This window comes from Neopelma chrysocephalum, unplaced genomic scaffold, assembly GCF_003984885.1.
Source record: "Neopelma chrysocephalum unplaced genomic scaffold, ASM398488v2 Primary Assembly neopelma1_163, whole genome shotgun sequence".
Taxonomy (NCBI): Eukaryota; Metazoa; Chordata; class Aves; order Passeriformes; family Pipridae; genus Neopelma; species Neopelma chrysocephalum.
The window spans coordinates 294,694-310,542 of record NW_020897825.1 but is presented as its reverse complement, the minus strand read 5'-3'; the positions used below and the strand labels follow the sequence as shown (position 1 = coordinate 310,542).

The 15,849-nt window shown below is 45.0% G+C and overlaps 1 protein-coding gene across 2 annotated transcripts in view; it reads left to right on the top strand.

Moving 5' to 3' along the window:
* GKN2 (gastrokine 2) overlaps window positions 1-15,431 on the top strand; it is a 25,581-nt gene extending 10,150 nt beyond the window's left edge. Inside the window, exons 3-8 of one of the 2 annotated variants that reach the window (XM_027701587.1) lie at window positions 7,001-7,120; window positions 12,823-12,876; window positions 13,339-13,470; window positions 13,967-14,077; window positions 14,830-14,983; window positions 15,225-15,431. In XM_027701587.1, the coding sequence (XP_027557388.1) occupies window positions 7,118-7,120; window positions 12,823-12,876; window positions 13,339-13,470; window positions 13,967-14,077; window positions 14,830-14,983; window positions 15,225-15,316 (546 nt within the window). In that variant the 5' untranslated portion in view covers window positions 7,001-7,117 and the 3' untranslated portion in view covers window positions 15,317-15,431. Of the gene's footprint in view, window positions 1-7,000; window positions 7,121-12,215; window positions 12,306-12,822; window positions 12,877-13,338; window positions 13,471-13,966; window positions 14,078-14,829; window positions 14,984-15,224 lie in introns of those variants that run through there. The other variant, XM_027701586.1, reaches the window with a different exon arrangement.
* Window positions 15,432-15,849: the final 418 nt, after the last annotated feature.

The following is a 15,849-nucleotide window of genomic DNA, read 5'->3' as shown; positions in this document are numbered from 1 at the left end:
CGCTCCCTGCCACTCACCGTGTTGTAGTTCCAGATGGTTTTCCATGATAAATCTTTGCCCGATTGCTGGATAATTGCCACACGCTTTTGACTATTGATCCTCACTGTTTGTGCAACGCCAGTGATGGAGATTTGGGTGTCTCCATCGACGATGATTTCCTGTTTTCCATTTATCTGCTGATACTAGCAAATTAAAGTATACACTTTTAGATTGTGTAATTAGGGAGTGACCTCCCCAAAGCTTTAGAGAAATCCCTGGGGGATTAGCATAAGTGCTTCCCGCAGGGAGTGCCAGCAGGGAGCTCAGGATTTTCCCAAGTACAAAGGATCAAAGTTGGGCAAAGTTGCGGCAAAGTTGGGCAGTAGCCGTAAGAATTCTTTGCCTGCCTTCCCTGAATCATTGCTGCATCTTCCAGCTGCCGTGTGGTGCCTTTAGAGTTTCATCTCTGAGAGGAGATTTCAATTTCTATCCACCCAGGGAATGGTGAAAGAATGAAGGAGATCTCCCAAAGCAGGGGATATAGAAAAAGCAGCTGTGCAGGTGGGAATTGGTCACTGTACTCACCTGTACTCCACCAAGGGCTGGAGTCAGGACGAGTCCAAGAAGGACTGCAGTCAAAATCTGAAATGAAAATCAAATACAAAAGTGTAACTGCAGGTCTGGCTGATGAATCTGGTCATGAGAATCCTCAAGCCCTTTTCCTGATCTGCTGTTTAAGTGTCCTCCTTGGATCCTCTTTTGCTTTCATCCTGGGATTGCAAGAGTGCCCAAAAGTGAGTCACCCTCGCTTTGCCCCAGAGTGCTGCAAACTGGACACGTTTCACAGTTGCTGTTTCAAGAGCTGAATCTCAAGTTGCTTCTGAACAGGCACACACAGGTATTTTACAAGAGTGAGGAGAAAGCTTTTCCATTTCTTCTGCTCTGCCATACAGGGAAGTGGTTGATCCATTAATGCAGTGCTCCAGTTTTGCAAAGGCATTGACAAAAATGGATGTGGACAAGGCTTCGTGTATTCTGCATAATGGAGAGGCAAGCTGTGGGAAAACTCCTTACCTCATCAGCTGGTTTGGCTAATAAGGGCTGAGCTGCTCACTCTGGAGGAGCAAAATGTCCCCAGAGAAACCTCTGTGCTCTGAGAGAGGCACTTCTGAGAGAAAGGCAATGGGATTGAATCAAAGGTTTAGTTTATAAGGAAGAAAAGCTTGTGTACTCACAGAGAGCTTCATCCTGACTGCAGAGCTGATGCTCCTGCAGGTAGAAAGAGCGGTGTGAACCTCCCACCTTATATATGTTTTCTGAATTCATGGTGGAAGGGCTGAGTGTTGAAATAAAATTATTTTGTCATTTGTTTCCCTGTCACTTGTCACTGAAAATTATTTCCTGCTGTAACTACTTGATAAACATGGGGACTGTACTTTTGCCCATTTTGACCTGCTGGAGTCTGATAATTATCACATAGGAATCCATTTGCAGTGAAAAATTAAATAGGTTTATAGTATTTTTCTGACATGTACTAATTACTTTTGAAAATTCACTTTAAACTTAGGACCGGAGATATCCTGGGGTTTAAACAAGGACATAAAAAGATTTGCATTAGACAGAATGAGTAAAAGTCTTTGCACCTTCCAAAATGCACTGTGTGTTATCAGGTAACCATAACACCCACTAAAATACAGCTGTGGGGGCTGGTACATCCGTGCCTCAGTGGACTTGGCAGAGCAGCTTTACTAATTTACAACTGTTGACATATTTTTCCCCATAAGTGCATGAAGGTAGAGCAGTTTTGTGAACAGTGGGGCTCTGCTGCCATGTTGGAATTCTGGCTTTCAGCGAGATCCTGTTGTAGAAGGCACTGTCCCTTCCAGAAGCACCTGTGCCCTGCAGTGCCCTGCACGGAGAGCAGGGAGGCTCTGGTTGCAGCCTGGCTGCGGGTATCCCTGTTTGCCAGGCTCTTGGCACGAGATGCTGCACCACAGACCCTGCTCAGGTCAGACCCCGGCTGCCTCGGGGCACTTGAAATCATCATCTGTGACAGTCTGGCCCATGGTGTCCAGGGGCTCAAAAGCCCCCAGAGAGACGTTCCCATTGACTCACAATAGGATAAGGGAAGAGGGCTGTGCCTGTGTGATTTCAGGGAAAATGCAGTGTAGAGTTGGAAAAGGAGAGGAGGGTCTCTCCAGAAACTCCAGGCAAGGCAGACAGGAAATTCTGTTTATATACTGCAACCCCATGGTTGCTTTTCCTTGGAAGTGCTAAAATACTCTTGGGTACAGTTTTGCTTTGGTTTTAATGTCAGTTGACCCTCAGAGACCCCAAAAGCCTTTTCCTGAACAGACCAAGCTGCTGTGTCCTTTCTTTAGAGAAACTCTGGGCTGTTCCTGAGTGGGTAAAGTGTCTCTGAGTACCTCCCGTTAAAGGCCAAGGAAAGGGCCCCTGAGCAAGGAGGGAAGGTGAAGATCTGCTGTGTCCCACACAGACTGAGTTACTGATGTTTTAGATGAAGAAACTCTGCCCAACCTTTTTGCCTTACTTTTGGCCTAATTTGACTCTTTCAAATTTCCAACTTTAGTTGGTCGGGGGATCCTTCTTTTCTTCCTGTGTTAAACCTTTATGAAATATTCTTAGATAATTTCTGTTTTCAACTCCAGACTGCATTTAATACACTTTTTGATTCTGTCATTTGCTCCTTGATTTCTGGGTTGATCAGAGAGCAATAAGTGTATCTGTCTATTTGCAACTGGCCATATTGCACCACACTGCTTATTTCACCATTTGCTTCTAGTAGTGATGAATAATTGCTCAAGGCAGCATGTGAAATCTCCCTGGGAAATTGTACAGGATGAGGTTTAAATGCCAAAATTGGGATTTTACAAGAACATTCGTTTATCAATTTGTCTTTGGAATTGCTTCATATTTAATTTAAAGAGTTAGTAAAAACACAGCATAGACCAAGGTAGGTTGATGATAAATTTTACTGATACCCAACAGCCTCCACACAAAGCAGAACAGAGACAGATAAATGATTGAACGTATGATCAAGAGAAGAATATCAAGGAGAAAAATCTTTCTTATGGATACACAGTTCTATGAATTTTCTTCCTCAAACTTTGTCAGGAAAAATCACAGTAATAAACAGGCAGTTCATTAATTCTGACATTCAATCATGAAACATGTCGTTCTAAGAAGTTTGATCCTGAGAAGTTTGATCCTCTTAAGAAGTTTGATCCTGAAAGAAAAGGAAAAAGTGATTAGATTTGCACTGAGAAAATAAGAAAGTAGCTGAAATGCTTCCAACTAGTTTCAACTAAAAAAATCCAGACTTATGTCAAGAGCTAGAGCCCAGAACCTTCTTGAATAAAGCTGGTCTCCAGGTTGTATGCAGAAGAGTGGCAGACCTGCTGCATTTCCTTATGTACATATTCACTGATGTATAAAAAGTCATAGAATACCACAGGATTTCAATAATTGACTTGCTCACCTTTACTTGAATCATTTTTGTAGTCTTGTTAACCTACCTTTATTTTGGAACACAAAGGCTGTCAGCAGCAGACTCACCAGGAGCTGGGTAAGCCAGGTAAGAGGGAATTCCTCTGCACAGAGCTTGGATGCGTTTTCCATAAGGACTCAAGCTCTGGAGTCTGTTCCTTGAGATGATGAAGCGATTCTCTCTGGGTGGCAGTGGGTGAGGCTGAGATCCCTGAGCATCAAAGAAACAAACCCAGAAAACAGCATTTAGGAAAACCAAGAACAGAGCTCAGAGCCTGGGGATGAAGGGATGGAGAGCAGCCCTGGGAAGAAGGACTTTGGGTGTGCTGGTGGGTGAGAGGCTGGACCTGCCCCATCGACGTGCACTCCCAGCCCTGAGCCGTCCCGTGCCCTGGGCTGGTCCCACAGCGTGGGCAGCATGAGGGGGGCAGTTCTGTCCAGAGGAGGCCACAAAATGATCAGAGGGATGGAGCAGCTCTGCTGTGGGGAAAGGCTGAGACAGTTGGGATTGATCAGCCTGGAGAAGAGAAGGCTCTGGGGTGACCTAATTGTGGCTTTCCAGGACCTGAAGGGAGCCCACAAGAAACATGGAAAGAGACTATTTACAAGTGCCTGGAGCGCCAGAACAAGGGGGAATGGCTTCCCACTGCCAGAGGGCAGGTGAGATGGGATATTGGGAAGGAATTCTTCGCTGCGAGGGTGGTGAGCCCTGGCTACAGCCACAGCCTCAAACAGAGAAGCTGTGGCTGCCCCATCCCTGGAAGTGTTCAAGGCCAGGCTGGACAGGAATGGAGGTTATTCATGGGCAATGCAACTTTTGCAAGGACTTTGAGAGAGATTCAGCTATAAAGCCAAGAAAGTTCTCTTCAGCTCTTGGGGTCTTTTCTCCTTTGCAGGTAGGAACAGGCAATTGATTGGCTTTTCACAGGCAATAAATTGGCTTTCACACCACTTTCATCCACCATCCTACCGTGTCACCTTGAGGTGCTGTAGGAAACCGTTTGCCAAGCCAAAACCTCCTGCTGGTTGAAGCAATGATGCAGGTGTTCTTTGAAAACACTTTAGTTGCAACGTAGCCCTGTTAAAATTAAACAGAAAAGCCCTTTTTGTTGCAAACAGAGAAAGAGAAGTGGATTGCTAGAAGAAGCACTGGTTAAAACAAAGGCTTTGTAGAGTGCAAACAGTCATAGGGAAAAAAAAATATTGGTCCTTTCGATTATATTGTTCAGGTAAATGTGTTATGGAGGCCGTTGCCTCTTCCAGTAATGCCATGTGTATGATGTGTTCTCCTGCTTAAGGCAGGTGAAGGAATTTGCTGCTGGAAAGCTCAGTGCAGCTCCCAGTACAGCAGAACCAGCCCCGTGGCTGCAGGAACATGTTTTTAAGAGTCTCCCCTAAAATCTGGTGAAGTTTTGTTGAAACTTCGGTGTTTTTCAGAACCCTTCTGTCTCTTGTCATTTTTTTGGAGCCATAGTGGCAGCTACTTACAGTCTTGAAGTCCCAGACAGTTTTCCAGGCCTCAGAGCCCTCCTTTGGGTCGGTTTCAGAGTGGTTTGAGTTGTCACTGTGGTGCCCATTCTCAATGTTCTGATTTTTGGAAAAGATTAAAGGAGGTAAGGATGAAGCTTTGGGGATTCCCAGGAGTGTTTCACTGAATAAAGCAATAGCTCTAGTAGCCGTGTTTTGGGAAATTATTGCTCCTGGAGATCATTTTAAAGGGGAGATAATTTCTGACCTCAGAATGAAGACTTGGAAGCCCTTTAGTTTCTAAGCAAGTAAAATAATTCCTTGTTGTTCTTTCCCCACTAGGAGTTTGCAGACACCAGATTACTTACAGTATTGCCCTGGATTTTGTGGTCAGATCATTCATGCTGATATTTATTTCTCTCCACACCACTACTTACAGTGGTTTTGCTCATCTCAGGACAGACTTTCCTGATTTCATATATGGTAACTGTTTTTTTCCCTTGGTACATCAAGCACATTAATATTTCCCTTGGTGTGTAATAATAATAAAAATGTAATTTTCTTCTAAGCAACACACTTAAAATGCAGCTTCACTCACAGAACTGTATTTGTCAGAGGCAACAGCTAAAGGCCACTAATTTTTGTGGCAGAAGTGAAGAGCTGTGTGTAGCTCTATCCTTACCTTGTTGGCAAGAGCTGGAGCCAGGAAAACTCCAAGAAGAGAAGCAATCACAATCTGAAAAGAGTATTTGAATACACAACATTTTAACATTGTACTGCTTATCTTCCATCAAGTTATTTGCTGTCTTTAAATAATTTTTACTTCCATTTAACTTTGTACACAGGATCAGCACTTTCTGCAGGGGGACCTGGCTGAAGAGGATTTAAATATGCAGCAGAATTTTTTAAAATGAGTTTCCATGAGATCATCAATGCACAGAAATTGCCCTGAACCAATAGGTTCTAAAACTTCCCCAGCCCCAGTCCAGTAAACTCTATGGAAAAAGGTGTTCTGAAATAATTTCTCTGAAAGAGTGAGCTTTTCACCTCGAACTTTTGATCAGACATTGAGCAGATCGATGAAATGTCCAGGAGCACCTATTGTGAAGAGCTGGAATGTGGGTGCCAACTCCAACTCTGTAGTCAGCAGCAATGGGACCTGAGCACCCTCACAGAGATTTCATCCTCCAAATACAGAGCTAATAATCTAAGGGTTGGCACAAGCCTTTCTGTTCAGAGAAATGTGACATTAAATATTTCTATCCCCTTTATAAAGTCAGAGTTTCAGTGACTTATATGCTTGTTATTGTCCAAACTACTGCTGGTCACTTTTGGAGAGATTTAATATTGTTATTAAGATAAATTCTTTTGCGGTAACTATTGTTTAGAATTATTCTCTTGGAGACAATCCCTTGAATATTGAATCAGTCCCAGATTTCATCTCCTTCAAAGGAGGATTTTGACGAGAAAGATCCAAGTATGACTCACAATATTTAACACTAACACTTGGGACTTTATCCTGCACAGTTCCAGGCTGCTGTAAATACCCCGGCACCACCGTCCTGCACGTGGAGTCTCTCATGGTTCTTCTCCTACGCTCTCAGCACAGCTGTGCCCTCACTTAATGGACCTTGCTGAGACTGTTGACTTGCCTCTGAGTTGTGAAGAAGACAATATTGTCCTTTGGACGTTCCACGTGTGTGTCACCCCTGAGACAGAGCACTTCTCTCTTTCACGTTTGAGTGGGCACATGGAGTTACATCCCTGCCAGAAGGGATGTTTCACCCATGCAGTCCCCACCCCTCTGGCATTTTCTCTCTGTGATCCCTGCAGAAATCACTAAGAGGTCACTTGGTGCCAAGAAAGACTCAAAACCATTTAAACTGTCCAGCCTTAAGAGTTTTATGAGAAAGTGATTCGTCTACTCACAGTGAACTTCATTTTGATGGTAGGCCAGGCAAGCTCTGCTGGTAATTGATGTGTACTCTTAGTTTTTATACATAATACCCCAAAGTTCAATGTGAAAATGGGTTTATCTTATTGGCAGGTGCCCTGTGTTCACAGAAGCATGACGGGTTTCCTGGGGAAGTGCTCTGATAAGAGGAGGCTTTGATAGCAGCCTGATTGAATTCATTGCGTAGAGGGAGATGAAAGAAAACTTGTCATGGTAAGTCCAGAGTATTTAACGGTAACTTTTAAATGGAAAGGAATAATGATCAGAAGCAGAGACCAGATTCCCAGTAGACTTGTAATGACACTTTGTGCCTGCGTGGCAAAGGACTCGACCTGACATTGTACCTATAACCAAACCCACCATTCAGGTCACGGCAGGTGGTGATCTTGCTGTGTTAAAAATGTTGCCAGTCCTTGGAGATCATGAGGCTGGTTCTAAATCACAGAAATTCCTGAGTTCTGTTGATGACCTTCCCTTCTGAGCTCGTTCAGTCAGGATCTGCTTTCTGGTCCTCTGCTCCTGCCTGATGCCTGGCTTGGACTCCCTGAGTGCCAAGGAGGTGGAGCAGTCTGGTTCTGCTTCTCATCTCTTTCATATCCCCTTTGCAGTTTGCTGGAGGTGTCAGATATGGTGAATGAAAGTAATAAAATACCAAGGGAAATGATTTATGGGACTGATTTGTGGACGGACTCAGGTATGTTCTTAGCCTCCTAGACCCCAAATACCTATCAAAGTCTTATTTTATGTGTCACAAAATCCTCTCATAGCCTCTGGAAATTCCATTAGTGGAGTCATTCTCAAGAAAGGCAGGAGAAACTGGGCTGTATAATCCTCATCCCTGCAGTGCCCTTAGCAACTGTGAGAAGCAGCTTTGTCCATGTCTTCCAACAACCAGAGCCAACGTGGCCATTGCAGCAACGTGTCACACTTGGACCCCTGCATCTGCACATCTTCCACCAGCTGCTGATTGCTTGAGTAGTTTGTATGGTAAAGGCACAGCTCGAGCACTTGCCATGAAGCTTGGCTTACAGAACTAATGAGGCCAGTAGAATAGCCAGGAAAAAGGGCAGGGAATGGGACTTTCACTGGGTAAGCCCCTGGTCTTTTTCCAATAAAAGATTGTCTCCTCTTTCAAGCTCTGCTCAAGGCATTCTGTTTTTGTAGTAAAATTCTTGTACCCCTGTGCAGCAAACTCCCAAGGCCAAGAGTCATTCCAGTTTTCACCCTTTCCTCAAATTAATGTTTCGTTCTGGACACACGCTTACATTTTCATGTGGGTTTTTTGCTCGTTACTCTCTAGCAAGAGTAAAACTGCTGGAATTCTTTCTGGTTTCATCCTGGAAGCTTGAGCTTGATATTTTCCTTTGTAACTGTGGAACATTATTAATTCTACTTGTCCTGTCCTTGAGCCACAGAGTTTTCTCGGCTATGTCACCCCACCTTTATCTAGAGCATGGCCCACCCGAGTGCAAATGGGAGCATGTTGGTTTTTTGAGGTGTTGCTTCACTCTTTACTTTTCTCCCACTACCTCCTCACTCCCTGATAAAGTAAATATTTATGAAAAGTACCTGGAGAAAAACCCTGTGAGTCACCAGAAGAGTTTATCGTGATCATATAATCTCCTCTTGACTTGATTGAATCCTTCTCCTTTAGATGTGAAAACTCTTGTTGAGCACTCAGACTTGAACTGAAATGGTGCAATTATTCTTTTCACTTGATGCTCAAGATTCTTTGGTTTAAATGTTTTCTAGTGGATGATAGTGTCAGTTAATGGGTCAAATTCTTATATTAAGAGTAATTCTGTAGCCTAATGATTTTTCATCAGGGTAAACTAGAATGTATTTGAAAATATTTGGCCTTACAAAAATAACGGAGAAATGAATGTTCCTGTGATGATAATCGTTGCTGTGCTGGGACACCATGTTATGTGTTCTGCACATTTCTCAGATTCCATTTTCTGCTCACTTCCCTCCTACAACCAACCTGCCTGCAAGTGTAACAGCTGGAGAAAGAGTGGTTTTATTTGGGGAAAGGTGTGAGGGGCTTCTCTTAGATCAGAAGTATGGAAAGCACAAGGACTTTGAGAATGTGGCATCACTGGAAAATGTTGGGCTCTCCAAGAGGTTCTGAGCCACAGCTTCGTAAGCCAAACCTCCCTCTGCCTGAGGCCTGGGGAAAAAGTGAAATTAGAGGGGTTACAGCCCTTCTTATGTAGCTCCTTCCTTCAGCTACTTCATATAGAAGGTGCTTCGAGGACTCGAGCACAGGGAGTGGCAGTGACTGGGGTGACACCAGACTGTGACCTGTCACTGCTGGGGTCCCACAGGGCTCCACCTTGGGCCCTGTGCTCTTCAACATCTCCAGCAATGACTTGGACACGGGACTGGAAGGGACACTGAACAAGTTTGATACAAAACTGGGAGGAGGCGTTGAGTCCCTGGAAGGCAGGGAGGCCCTGCAGGGAGACCTGGATAGATCAGAGGCCTGGGAATCACCAACCATGGGAAGTTCAACAAGGGAAAGTTCCAGATTCTGGCCCTGGGATGGAACAATCGCAGCTGCACGGGCAGACTGGGGAATGAGATGCTGGAAAGGAGTGCCAGGAAAGGGACCTGGGAGCAGAGAGACCTCGACACATCAGAGCTGGACAATCCCCAACCGTGGGAAGTGGAACAAGGGCAAGGGCCGGATTGTGCCCCTGGGCCGGGGCAGCCCTGGCTGTGTGTGGGCTGGGGATGAGAGGCTGGAGAGCAGCTGCAGGAAGGGCCCTGGGGGTCCTGGTCCATGGCCAGTTGTTCCTGAGTCAGCAGTGCCCTGGCAGCCAGGAGGGCCAACGTGTCCTGGGGGCATCAGGGAGGGGATTGTCCCGCTCTGCTCTGCCCTGGGGCGGCCTCCCCTCAACATTGGGGCAGTTTGGGGGGACACAATGGAACAAAACCATTAGAGAGTGTCCAAAGGAGGCAACGAGGATGGGGAAGGGCCCTGATTTGAAGCCGTGTGAGGACACTGAGGGCACTTGGTGTGTTCAACTGGAGCAGAGGAGACTGAGGAGAGACCTCCCTGCAGTTCCAATGCCTGGGCAGGGGCAGAGGAGGGGCAGGGACTGAGCTCTGCTCTGGGGGGACCAGGGACAGCACCCAGGGAATGGCTGGAGCTGTGTCAGGTCAGGGTCAGGTTGGATCCCAGGACAAGGTTCTTCCCCCAGAGGCTGGTTGGCACTGCCCAGGCTCCCCAGGGCAGTGGGCACAGCCCCAAGGCTGCCAGAGCTCCAGGAGGGTTTGGATGATCCTCTTGGGCACAGGGGGTGACTCTGGGGATGGACCTGTGCAGGGTTGAGGGCTGGACTGATGATCCTTGTGAGTCCCCCCCACCTCAACACATTCTATGACTCTGTGCTGATTTCAGGTATGTTCCTGGGAGTTGTGTGATAAACCGTGGGGGAAAAAGCCTCCAAAAAGCAAGGCTTTCCTATTGGAAGTATATCCAGGTTTTGCCTGAGACAACCAACTTGGACTGTGTTCTCTCTTGTAATCGTGTTAATTAGTCAAATGCTTTTCAGAAATCAATCTTTAATTTTTGTTCTTGTCTGATGGGATGAGCAGAATTCAGTCAGTCCAATAGAAGCTGAAAACTATGAGATCGTGGTTACTGCTGAAGTTCTCCTTCAGTGAATAACTGTGGATCTCCCAGGTTGCTCTGCCCTTACCTGTGTCTAAGCACATTGATGCTTAGGAAGGCAGGAGCTCTTGTTTCTTGGGTGTTTTTCAGAAGAAATGAGTATATGAAGGCATGGAAAATTAAATAGAAAAAAAAAACAAACCTAAAAGTAATGGAAAATTAAATTCAACTTTCCCTTTAATGCATTTAGAACTTATTAAAGCTTTTTGTTTTAACTTATAACTGACTGTTATATTCCTTCTGTGAAAGGCTTATTTGACTGCTGAAATCTACGCTGAGTATTTCTGACATAACTGGAATCTTAGAAACAAAGAATCTTTTGAGAAGGGACAGGGCCAGCTCTTAAGAGGAGGGTAACTTCAACCTAATTAGTCTAACTGTGCTTATCACAATTTGATATCTGTTTATGTGCTTTCTGATACATTGCTTGGCAGCACAGCTTTGTTACACTGGAGATAACCTTTTCTTGTGTGGACTTAGGTGGCATAAAGCAAATGTGTACAATTTCCTTTTTTTTTTGTTTTCCATTGAGGCCTGTTTGCTGAGAGAGATTTCTGTACAATCTCCTTCACTTTTTTCCTGATAACAGAGATTACAGAAATGTGTTTGCTGTTAGTTTGAGTTCTTGTTTTATTTGGAGGGAACCGGCCTCAATTATGACCTTTTAGTAGAAAGCAGAGTGTGATTCATCAAGGTCCCAGCACTGGCTGGGGTGGAGTCATGGGTGAGGAGGAGCCCAGGCAAGGTTGCAGTCACCAGAGAACACTTCTCATGGCAAAATCTTGTGGTCATTGGATTTTCATAAAACACAGCAATCAGTGGCACCTTTGAAGGGGGAATCCCCATCCTGCTCCTTTGGTTCTGTGACCTTGTGTTGAAACTACACGGCCTCTGAATTTTCCCATCACTCCTTTGAATGCTGAGGAGGCCAGAAGTCACCACAGGCTGTCCTGTGAAGCACAGCTGTTGTTCCTAATTCTGTCACTAATTTCAATGCACGTGTTCTATCCATCATGGGAACCGATCAAAACTGAGCAGCACTTCTTGTGAGAGTCCATGCACAGAGAAGAGAATCATGGAATCCCACAATGGTTCGGGTTGGAAGGGACTTTAGGATCATCCAGTTCCAACCCCCTGCCATGGACAGGGATACCACTCACTGGAGCAGGTTGCTCAAGGCCCCACCCAATATATGAGATGAAAGAAATGGCTGAGGAATTGTTCTGTTGGGTGGCTGGTGTGGAGGCCACCATGGCACAGGTGTTTCTTTCCAGGATCTGTCTGCAGACTGTCAATTGGGCTCTTGGGGATTGTATGCCAGAAGACAAAATGCAATTTGTACAAATAAATAGCAGAGTTATTCCCAATGTCATTTAATTCTGGTTAATATCCTGTTAAATATTTAAAAAAATAGAACCAGCAAGACTGGGAACTCCTCTAAAGTTTAAACCAGCAAATAATAGCCATTTGTAGAGTGATTGATTTGCTGAGTCTTACTGAGTGCTTTAAATATATCAGGGTCAGGTTATCTGTGCCAACCCAAAATTCAGATAGGAGGCTTACGACATGTAGATATGGACTTGTTCGAGTCATGAAGGAAAGTTCTGTCAAGTGTTTCCCACACCTCCAGCAAGATATAAAAGTTGAAGGTCTCTGAGATTTCCCCACGTTTTATTCTGCTGCGTCTTGTTCTCATCCGAAAGAAAAATGAAGAGGCTTGTGAGTATCTCCATTTCTGTTGAACTTTTAATACTGTATGTTCCTAATTCTTAGAAGCAAAAGGAAAGAGGAGAAGATGCTCAAGTAACACAGTACAGGGTACAGTGTGTTGTTTCTTTGGTGGTTCAGTAAGAAACCTGCATTCCTTGGGTCAGTGCAGTCTGCTGCAGCATCACTTGAGCAAAGAGTGAAGAACTGGTTACTGTTCACAAGGGGAGTTTATTTGTGATTTAATAATTGCAGTTGTAGAGGTAAATCAAGAAGTAATGAGGCATCAAGGAGGGACTTCTGAAAATACAAAAAAATTTAAGGTTAAGTTATTCTGCTTTTTCAGTTACAGGCAAAAGAGTCCCAAATAGCGAGAAGTTTGCAACGGAGAATTGTAATTGTTTTCAACTAATATACATGTTAAATGGGTCATTTTTCAAACTGATGCTGTAGCTGCTGCCCTCAGTTCATAGTGTTTTGCAGTCACTGCCTGGTGTTTTACTGAGTGAGATGCTCATTCCTTTTACAGGCTGCAGTCCTTGTTTTGCTGGGAGTCTTCTGGGCTCAGACTTCTGCACTCAACGTAAGTAGATGATGAATCTTCTCCTGAATGTGCTCATTTAAAATGTGTTGGATGCCTGAGCAGGGGGAATAAAATAGGCAGAGAAGCACAGAAGGAACCAAGAAGTTGGTTATTGCCAAAGAAAAAGAGCTTTTGCCAGAGGTGACAGTGAAGGCAAAGAGGTGATTCTGTGCAGGTGCAGAGTAACAGGAAATCTGGGACACACAGGTCCCCTCAGCTCCTGTTAAAATTTGGAAACTGGTGCAGTCTCCTGCCAGTCCCAGATGACTGGCACGTCCCACTGTGGTTTTTCTCAACCCGCAGGAGGGCCCATTGCACAACTGATCTCCATCTCAGGAGCCTCCTGAGACTGCTCGAGGGTTGTGAAGGGATTTAGCGTTTACCTAAAGCAAGTTGGGTTTTGTTGCACCTGCTCAAGATGAAGGCAGATGATGAGCAATGACCCTGTGCTGTTTGCCACAGACCTTTGTGCTGCGGGAGCCTGGCAGTAACTATGTCACTGGGACCATGACCATCCACAGCGAGGAGCACGTCGTCGACGTCCACGTCCGCTCCGGCATCTACTCCTCCGACACCATTTTTGACTACTCCCATGTAAGTAAAGCAAAGAACCGGCCTCCACTTCGTCTCTGAGCAAGGTTTTAAACTCAGAAATTATTTTGGTCTGGTTTTACCACGTGCTGCCCTGAAACCTGTTTCTTTGAAGCCTCCCATCGCCTTTCCCCTCTTAGACCATCTCCTTGTCCCACCCATACAATGGGTTGGTTTAAAAGACTTGTAATGAAACCTGCAGTGGCACTTCATGACAGTGAGAAGAATGTCACTGCCCTTGAGGAGAGCAGAGTTGAAGATGGGCTGCCAGCACTCAGGTGCAGCAAAGTCTGCCAGAAATGATGCTTCCAGTCTTACAGGCAGACACTGGGACAGGATTCCATTCCCGGAGGTGACAATGCAAATGCAGAGTCATCCCACAGCAGCCTGTGTGGCCACTCGGGGTTTCTTCTGGATTGCCCTAAAGTGGAGACCATCAACCATCATCAGTTTTAGCCAGTTTTAGTTAAATATTTAACCGTCATTCTTTTCCTCCCAGGGGTATATTGCCACCAGGCTGTTCTCCCGAAATGCCTGCTTTATCATGAAAATCAAGAAAGAAATAATCCCCGAGCTGCGCGAGATCGGCCGGTTGGCTTTTGAGAGACAGGTGAGTCTGCAGGGAACCCCTCACTGCTCACAAGGAGGGCAGGATGGATGAAGTGTGATGGGAGCTCCCCACTCTGCCTCCAAAACCAGCTGCTCTGTTGCTGTCTTAGCGATGATGGAGCTGATCTGACAAGGTAGAACTTCCAGGGAATATCATGTAGAACATTTTCGTGAGATAATGAACAATCACGGCCCCCCTGCAGTTTTAAAGTAGGCTGTCAAGGTGTCTTGAACTGTACGATCCCCAGTGCTTGAAACGGATGTAATTTGACTATTCTGAGGTGATCACAATATAAGTCTGGGCAGACCTGTCCTTTTTTCATTGTCCTGCTGATATTTTGAGCTTGACATAGCTTGAATTTTATTTTTTTTTTGCAGAACAGAGCTTAGAGATTGATTTACTTTGACCAGACATTGACTTCCCTATTCAGGCTGAGGTTTCAGAACATGACTGGAAGTATTTCTTGAAGATGGCCTGGAGTTCTGGCTCTTTTTGTGCCAACCCAGCAGTAGCACATTTACAGCAAAACTTACTGCCAATTAACATAATTCAATATGGCAGAAATATGGCTCAGGTTTGCTGTGTTGGCAGAATTATTATCTAGTGAATTTTGTTTCTGAATAGATTGAAAATATTTATTTCTCTTTAAAGACGTGGAACTTCTTTAGCTAATGTTTTTTTGTGAGACAAAGGAAGGTGATTTTCGATTTGGGAACCAAAGCTACATCACTGATGCTGTGTAACCTTTTCAGACCATGAAGGATGTTTACTCTCCAAATAATGTGTGGACCCTGTTTCAATCTGGCGACTCTGTGCTGGGGCGTTTGAAGGACTGGATTCTCTATGGCAAACACATTGAACAGCTCTGCTCGGGGCTGCCCCTCTACCAGCTCGCAACCACTGAAGGTGAGTCACAGATCAGAACACTCTGCTCTGGTCCAGTGCATAACCTGCCCCTCAAACCTTCCTGTCCTTTAAGTCCTCGTGGTATCTTTGAGCTGTGCAGACATTTCCTCCCACTCAGTTGCACCACAAATGTTTGGCACAGTTTTGGGACCTACAGGAGCCTTGAACTTGAACTGAGATTTTTTCCTAACTGGATACAGGGATCTCATCACTGATCATATCATCTTCTTGTTTCTTGTAGCACCAGAGAACACTGATGGCTGTGCCAGTGCAGGAATTCCGAGTATTTTGGGCCTCCAAATCTGTGAACAACTCATTGCAACTGGATCTTGACATTCCTGCTGCTAGGAATTGCCTGGTTTCTTTGCATGCTTTTGTGATGGAGACCGTGTTCTCCAGCTGGAACAGAGCTCGGGTGTGAGGCTCAACTTGCCTATTCAAAGCTTTGATGTATGACAGAGCTATGATATACAAATAAAGATAATGCTTTAATAATTGAGTAAAATGCTTTGCCCTTTTTATTCATCCAAAATCAGAACAGAATTAAAGTGGGCCTTGCCAGTTTTCCTGCAGAAGAGACACGTTTCCCTTTGGTTTGCTGCTGTGCTCAGGCTGCAGCCTGGCCCAGGCATTGCTTTTGCTTCATGCCAGTGAAGAATCAGAAGCTGAATAGTGGAGAACTTCACTTTGGCATCAGCACCCAGCCTCTTCAGGTGCTGGTTCACCTTAGGTACAACTGCTGGAGGGAGGGAGCAAACAGGTGAACAGAGACAAAGGAAGGGAGCAGATTGACATTGCCAACATTTGCAAATAAATGAACTGAATTCTGTGGGGCCAGTGGGGGTTTGCAGTGGTTTGAATGAGTG